This window comes from Spermophilus citellus (assembly GCF_964194105.1).
Source record: "Spermophilus citellus genome assembly, chromosome: 9".
In the NCBI taxonomy this organism is placed as follows: Eukaryota; Metazoa; Chordata; class Mammalia; order Rodentia; family Sciuridae; genus Spermophilus; species Spermophilus citellus.
Window position 1 is genome coordinate 105,290,632 of NC_138191.1, and position 8,152 is coordinate 105,298,783.

General features: G+C 53.0%; 1 protein-coding gene across 1 annotated transcript; it reads right to left on the reverse strand.

Moving 5' to 3' along the window:
• Window positions 1-40: 40 nt before the first annotated feature.
• PLK3 (polo like kinase 3) lies at window positions 41-5,045 on the reverse strand. The gene is made up of 15 exons (XM_081308562.1): window positions 4,821-5,045; window positions 4,557-4,664; window positions 4,352-4,468; window positions 4,077-4,206; window positions 3,904-3,991; window positions 3,013-3,108; window positions 2,723-2,921; window positions 2,483-2,606; window positions 2,005-2,096; window positions 1,674-1,767; window positions 1,451-1,534; window positions 1,190-1,352; window positions 907-1,036; window positions 617-730; window positions 41-500 (listed from the first exon to the last, which is right to left on the reverse strand). Exons 1-15 carry the CDS (start codon window positions 5,028-5,030, stop codon window positions 309-311), a joined length of 1,941 nt encoding a protein of 646 aa, XP_081164688.1. The 5' UTR covers window positions 5,031-5,045; the 3' UTR covers window positions 41-308.
• Window positions 5,046-8,152: the final 3,107 nt, after the last annotated feature.

Genomic DNA, 8,152 nt, shown 5'->3' on the forward strand with positions numbered 1-8,152 from the left:
AAGGAGGGCCCCCTGGGGTTCACATCCCAATAAATAAATGTCTGTCAATAAATAAAAGTGGTCCATAAATAATGCCCCTAATTTGGGGCTAAGGCTCAGGCTTATCTCAGAGAGGGGGTAAGAAATAGTAAGGACAAGCCACCCCAACTCTAGTAAAGCTGGTCCCTGATTCCCTGGGGGATTCAGTCCAGAGCCCCCAGTGAGGCACCAATGGAACAGAGAGGGCCACAAAGGCAAGGGCCAGAGCCTTATAGGCACAGGCCTCAGGTTTGAGGGCTTGGGTCATGGCCTGCTCTGCATGGTGGGGCCTAGGCTGGACTACGGTCCCTGAGCAGCCGCAGAGCATATCGAAGTCGCTGCTTCAGGTCTGGGGAGCAGCCCAGCTGCCGGAGGTGGGAAGCGAGGTAAGTACAAGCACTGCGATTTCGGGCCACAAAAGTCACAAGGAGGGGCTCCCAGCCGCTGAGGATCAGCTTGGTGTGGTCCCCATAGAAGTTCACCTGTATAAAAGGAGAAGGATATTGATCAGGGCCAGGGCCAAGGCTCCAGGCCCAATATTCTTCCCAACATCCTAGGCCTCCCAGACCTTCCCTCCAACTCCAGGGTGGGCTCTTACCTGGACAGTGCCATCACTAAAGAGCATGAGGAGGGCCTGATCAGTCTTGACCCACTGCAGCAGCAAGGGTGGGCCAGGCACCTCCACCTCTTCCACACTGGGCAGATCTCCACCCTGAGAGCAGGAGCAGGGTAGGTCACTGGTCTGACATGAATCAGATGTCTCCATCGATGTCTCCTTTTCTTACGGGTTCAGCCTTTAGCTTTGAGCCCCTCCTCCCATTACCAAAGGGGAACTTGAAGTAATGAGGATGTGTAAATATTCAGTATGCTCGACCCTTACCCACATACCTTCATGAGGTGCTGCTCCATGTAGGAGGCAAAATATCGTAGGATGCCCAGCTGAGGTTGTAGAGCTCGAGGTACAGTACCCACAGAGAAAGAGAAGTGCTTTGTGCTGGTGGGGTTGTAGTGCACAGTCCTGGAAGTGGGGGGAGGCCAAGGTCAGAGGGAGCCCTGCACTAACACCCTTCTGCCGAGAAACCCTAGGCCCCTGAGCCTAGGAACACATGCCAAAGTACAGCCCTGATGAGTCCAACACCCTGGATACAAGACACCCCAGCACAGCACTTACTTCCTGTTGGCTGACAAGGCCATGTGTGTGCCATCATTGAAAAGCACTGCTACCCGGCGGCTGGACAGTTGATACCCAAAGCCAAATTTGTTGGAGTAATCAACCCACTTGCTGACCCACACCAGAGGCTCTGGCTGTGCCAGAGGGGCTGGGTTCTGTTCCGCTGTCAAGGGAAAAAAGGAAATAAGGGACCTGCTCCTTCCTAGCCTCCTAGTCAAAGAACTCCCAACAATATTCACACACACCTGACCCCAGCCTTACCTGGGGGCATGAAGGCCACACAGTTTCTCAGAGCACAGAGGGCCGACTCTACCACAGTGGCCACAGTTAGACCTTCTTCAAATCCTGAAAGGAACAGAGCACTGAGATTTAGGCATTAGCCCTCCCTAGACTCAGATCATGTCCCTCTGTCAACTCCTTCCCTCTGGTTCCTGGTCTCTGCCTCAGCAAGTTTTGGCAAGTCTCACACTCCTTGGTTCCTCACCATCTCCACTGCTCGCCAGCGTCCCACGGGGTGAGCTGTCTTCAGCAGCTGTCTCTACCAGGCTGACAGGGGCTGGACCAGAAGTTGCTGGAGCCTAGAGAGTTGGGTAGGGACAGGGAGTGAGATAGGCCCTGAAATCGAAATCCTTGAAAGTCCATGGCCTAGCCCTGCCCTGGTTTCGAGGGCACCCTGGGTCAGCCCCAGCCTGCTAATGAGACACAGCCAATTAGGCCACCACGAGGCTGGATGCTTCATCAGCCTTTTATCCCAGGCTTCCCTCAACTGCTAGGTGGGGTGAGTCAGGGGAACAATGCCCACGTGAGCACCTCACCTCGGGCCTGGCATCTGGATGGCCAATAGACGTGCGCATGAGGCCGTTTACCAAACAGGAGACCTCGTCCTGCTCCTCAGGATGGTTTTTATCTGGAGGTAGGGGGGATAGTCTTCAGTGTTCTGCCCAATCCCATTGTCCACAGGGATGACACAATGATAGGCCTTCCCAAGTACCTGGACAACACACATTCTCCTCAGGAGTTCACAGGCATCCACACTCTCTTTCTTTCTTTTGGTACTGGGAATTGAACCCATGGGTGCTTTACCACTAAACTACATCCCCAGCCCTTTTTATTTTTGATTTTGATATACAGGGTCCACTAAGTTGCTGAGGCTGGCCTCAAACTTGTGATCCTCCTGAGTCGCTGGAATTACAGGCATGAGCCACCACACTCAGCTGCACCCATACCTCCATGCCCCAAAAATGAATATCACAAGTCTCTCTGTCACTTAACACCCTGACACCCTAGACTTACTCTTCTTCTTCCTTCCAAACAGGCTCTTGGTAACTTTGGCAAACAGATTCCTTGCTGGGTTAGGGGGTGTCAAGTCCGGGACTGTTATGCAACTGCTGACAGGAAGCCGGTCAGGGGTGTAGCCCTGTGGAGAGAAGCTATGTCAACATAGAAGAGAGGCCCCAGGGGTCCTCTCAATTGCCCACATTTAATCCCCTGGGAATATGCAGACTGAACTCAGGTGTCTGGAGAGTCATAGACCTTGGTAAAGAAGTCATGGCGCAAGATTTGGTCAATAGAGGGACGGTCTCGGGGTGAGGCTCGAAGGATGGCGGCCAGGAGCTGCCGGGCAGACAATGAGAGGCTGGCAGGCAGCGTGTAGTGAACCTGCTTGATGCAGCGGTACGTTTCTTTCAGGTCAGCAGTCTCAAAGGGGGGAGTCCCACAGAGCAGTGTGTACCTGTGGGGCAGGGATAAGGGGGTCAGGAGTAAAGTGGTTGAAATGCCCAGCCTACGTACCCACTACCTGTCAGCCACTGACTGACACTCACATGACACAACCCAGTGACCACACATCCGCCTCAGGGCCATGGCCCTGTCTCAGTAGCACTTCTGGAGCCACATAGTTGGGGGTGCCACAGATGGTTCTGAAAGAGGGTAGAGAAAAGAGGGACAGCTCAGACCCAGCCCAGCAGTATCCCTATCCCTGCCCCCGCTGTGAGTCCAGACAAAGCAGCTGCTTGTCACCAAAGGCCAGAGAGCTCTTGCTTGTCCTGGGACAATGGATGCCAGAGATGGCAGCTGAGTCCCCGCCTACCCACCTGCCCCAGCTGCTCAACAGTACTGCAACGCAGGGGGAGGCCATGACCCCCCAACCCAGCCCCCTCCTCCAGGGTCAACACAGAGGGTCGATCACTGATCCCTTCCCCCACTCCCGTCTGTCAAACACCCATCAGGCTGTCACCTCCCATGGTCTGTGCTGCATACACACCAACACCAGCTGTCACGTCCCCCATAAACATTCATCTGCTACCCATACTATCTGTGTCATGCATACTCAGTCACAGTAGCCGTGGCAGGGTCTTTTTACATACACACACAGAGGGTCGTGTCCTGCCATTTCCACACTGTCTCACATACACACTGCCTGGCTTATGTCACATTCTCCTTCCAGGGTCAGTCATATACCTTCAAGAATCCTTACACCCGAATCTGTTTCTGGGACTGAGTCACCTATCCCATCTGTGTCACACACTAGGACTCTCATCCTCCCCACGAGTCCCCGCAAGTGAGGCTGCCACCTCCACAAACAGCCCATTACCCCTTCCCTATTCATCACATGGACACATCAGGCGGTCACTTTGCTTCCCACATACATACTCACTATCTGTCACACATCACCTGTGTCATACACAGACTGTAGCCACCCCTCAAACACTCACTTCTTCCTCTGCTCTGGGGGCTCTAAGCGAGCTGCCAGCCCAAAATCCCCCACCTTCAATTCCATGTTATCTGTGATGAAAAAATTTCCTAGAGGGGACAGAGAGGTATGTCAGATTTCTTCCTCCTTCTATCCCCAGTCCCCCAACCCTGTTGGCTCACGGAAGAGTCTCACCTAGCTTGAGGTCCCGGTGCAAGATGCCCCGCTGGTGCAAGTACTTGAGGCCAGAAAGGATCTGCCGCAGGTAGTAGCGCACCTCTGGTTCCAACAGGGTGTGCCGCGCCTTCCAGATGTGGGCTAGCGACTGCAGAGAGCCACTGATTCAGCCCCTGTTCGCCCTCCCTGAGCCTCCCTCTCGGCATGCTCCACGAGGAAGGCAGGGCCCTAGCATTGGGTCTTAAGACGCACCCTACCCGGCCCCAGTTACCGCTGAAATCCCCATCCCTCACCTTTCTGCTGCAGAGCTCCAGGAAAATGTATATGTTGTCAGCATCCTCGAAGTGGTGAGAAAAACGAACGATATGGCGGTGCTGCAGGTCTCGGTGCAGCTCAATCTCATTTAGGATCTGCCATGGGGGTGCGGGGTCATCATCCTTCCGGGGTTCCCACCCCATCGACCCCACTTCACCCCTCGCCCGCTGGGCCTGGACCCACCTTCTCGCGTTGATGCGGCTTGGCGACGCGGCTCTGCGGGATGACTTTGACCGCATAGGCGCTGCGGGTCTCTGTGTCAGTGGCCTCGTAACAGCGGGCGAAGCCCCCCTAGGAGGAGGTGGGTATCAGGCCAGGCGCTCCAGGGGAGGGGAGGCCGGGTCTGGTCCGCAGGCGTTCCACGTCGGGTTCAAGCGCACCCGCCCTGCCTGGCAGGGTTTCTGTCCGCCCGCGTGAGCACCACTCCCCAGACAGCCCCTGGCCCACCTTGCCCAACAACCGGCCTTTGAAGTAGGTGCGACCGCTGCTCGGGTCCGTGATGAGGCGTCCAAGATCTGGCGCCGGTGGCCCAGCCAGCATCTCCTGCTCAGATCTGGGCAAGGCACTCGGAGGCGGCCCCGGTCCAGCGGGGGGCGCGGGCGGGGCGGCAGCACGCGGGAAAGGGCGCGGGGACAGGAAGCCCGCGGCGGGCTCCATGCGGGCGGCGCCTCGCAGCGCGGGCCCGGCTTGTTCTAGGTTCCGCCCGGCCCCGGCCGCGCGTGGCGCTGCCTGGTCTCGCTACTCTGCGCTCGCGCCGGAGGGAGCCCGGCGTTTTTATCAATGAACGCCGGCCCCCTCCCCGGAGTCTCATCATCTAGAACCCCACCCCTTCCCGGCGGCGAGTCATGGAGAAGCCACGCCTCTTTCCAGGCCTTATGTCATCCTGAAGCTCCTCCCCTCACCCGAAAAATTTCGAGGCCCCGCCTCTTGCGCTAACCCTGTAGGCTCCGCTACAGTGCTGCGACCCGCAGCAGGGGCAAACTGACCTTTGTCTCTCTTTGCTACCCATTCCTCCCTAATGACCTCGTGTTCCTCCAGTGGGGGCTCTTTTTATTCCTATCTTTCAGAGCATATGCTGAAATTGGAGTGAGGGTCTGGTATCTGAGGGCGTCTTCCCAGAAACTAGGTGGATCAGCGTTCCAGCCGGGAAGAGACCGGGTGGTGCTTTTTATCCTGGGCGGGTCACTAGCACTCCTTTTTTGTGCTTGCAGGACCCTTCCAGTCTCAGGCACTTGACCAGACCCGATAGACTCAGCCCAGTGCTGCCCCCTTTGGGGACTGAAGAATAGCCCACTTTGGAGCCTGGCTTGCCTAGTTTGGGGACTGCCATGATAGTTTCTGGGGTCAAAACAGTCCGGTGCTAGTCGGGCGTGTGGTGGCACACGCCTGTAATCCCAGCTACTGGGGAAGCTGAGGCAGGAGGATCGCGAATTCAAAGCTAGCGTTTGCAACTTAGCGAGGCCTTAAGGAACTTAGCGAGACCCTGTCTCAAAATAAGGAATTTAAAAAGGGCTGGGGATGTGGGTCAGTGGTTAAGCACCCCTGGATTCAATCCCTGGTACCCAATAAATAAATAAATAAATGCAAAACGGGCTTGGCAGGGCTAGGGTTGTGGCTCAGTGGTAGAGCACTTGCCTAGCACGTGTGAGGCACTGGGTTGGATCCTCAGCACCACATTAAAATAAATAAGTAAAATGAAGGTATTATGTCCATCAACAACTAAAAACAATATTTTAAACAAAGAGGGAAGGCTTGGCAATGTAGCTCAGTGGTAAAGCGCTCCTATGTTAGATTCCTGGTTAAACAAAAACAAAAAAAACCCAGCCTGGTATTGAAGGCTTATGTTTCAGGCCCCATCTTCCACTACCCACTTATAACCTCTGGAGTGATGGATCTTGAGTCCTGTATTTCCTTCTCCTGAAAATATTCACTACCCTGGGTCAGCATCCAGAAGGCCAGAAAGTGAAGAATAGGTATTGGATATTCTCAGGTGCTGGGGATGGGAATTAGGCAGCTTTTCTGGGGCCATCTGGAACCCTAGATCCCTCTTTAATCCCCACCCTTCAATGCCCAGGTCCAGAGGTTGAAGTGTGATCTTAACACCTCTGGAATGTTGGTCCCAGGATCACAAACTTCCTGGCCTTGTGGTGGTTCTCAACTCTTTTCTTTCTGGATGATCCTATCAATTACTGAACCAAACTTCAGATTTATTGTCTCAAATAAGATTGATAAAGGTTTGCAGCCCTCATTTAGTTTGCTTGATTCTGTTTCATGGAAACACAATAGATAAATACATAAACAAAGTAATTGCAGGCTGTGAAAAGTGCTATGAAGGAAATAAACAAGAGTAAACCAATAGCTTACTTTAGAAAGAGTAACCTGGAAAATCAACAAGTATCCAATTCCTGCCAAGATTGTCTCCCAAATATCTCTGATATATATGTATCATTTTGGATCCATCTTGCCCTCATACCCTGGTCTGGGTCACAGTTTCTCTTGTCTGATTGCTGCCACAGCAGCTTGCTGGTCTCCCGGCTTTTGGTGTTACCTTCATTTTATGGCACCACCATATGCTGTCAGAGAGATCTCAGTCCTTCATCAGGCCCAAAAGGACCTACTTCAAGCATAATTGTCCTTCATGGCTCTACCATGCGGCCTGCGCAATGGTTTCATTAATGAGGTTCTAGGCATAAAGTTAGTCAGAAGAGATCGAAATAAAACACACAGACTCAGTTACCTTATTTCTATTGCTAGGTCCGAGAGGGCTCCCCTCTCTGGTTCCCTCCTCTAACCACCCAGCAGGGCAGCAAGGATTACTCTGGGCTAGCAGGAGAGAGAGAGAGTGAACACGCCGGGGAGTAGCCTTTTATTGGGGAACAAGAGATTCAGGGGAGAATTCCATCCAATGAAGGTTGAGTGGGGGCTGCACTCCAAGGTCAGGGTCAGTGATTGGGTCTCCGGGGTCAGTGGTCACGCACACCCCCACACGGATGGGCTCTCTCATCAGGAAAGGGTCGGGAAAGCTTCGACATAGCCAAAGCGCCTCAGGCCCTTAACGGGAGTCACCCAATCACATGTTAGAATGGCTTCCCACACATGGCCACTGAAGGGAGACCCAAACCAGTCAGAGATGAATGAGGGGAAGGGGAAATGGGCAGGAAGCCTTGAGTGCCACTCAGAAGTTGGCCTTCATTCTCACAGGTTAGCAATTTTCCAGGGGGAGATGATAGTGACCACAAAGGATGAATCCCCAGGGTAAATGGGCCTGAGGCATGTACAGCTTTAAAAGGCATATTCAATACTGCAATTTTATATTTGGAAAACAAAGTAAAATGTCTCTGTATTAGTTTGCTACAGTTGCCATAGCAAAATACCACAGACTGGATGCCTTAAGTGACAAATTTGTTTTCACAGTTCTAGAGGCTGGAAGTCCAAGAGATGGACATGTCAGCATGCTTGATTCTTTGGAGGCTTCCCTCTTTAGCTTGTAGATGGTCTTTTTTTTTCCTTCTGACTTCACATACATGATCTGTTTTTCTTTTTTCTTTCTCATACATGGTCTGTTTTTCTCTATATATATTTTTTTTTCTTTTTTTTTTTTTCAGGGTCAAGGACCAAACCTGGGCCCTTGGACATGCTAAGCAAGTGCTTTGCCACTAGGCTGCTAAATCCCCAAATCATACCCAGCCACACTTTTTTGTTCAAGTACTGAGGATTGAACCCAGGAGTGCTATACTAGTGAACAACACACTCAGTCCACTTTTTTTTTTTCCCCAACT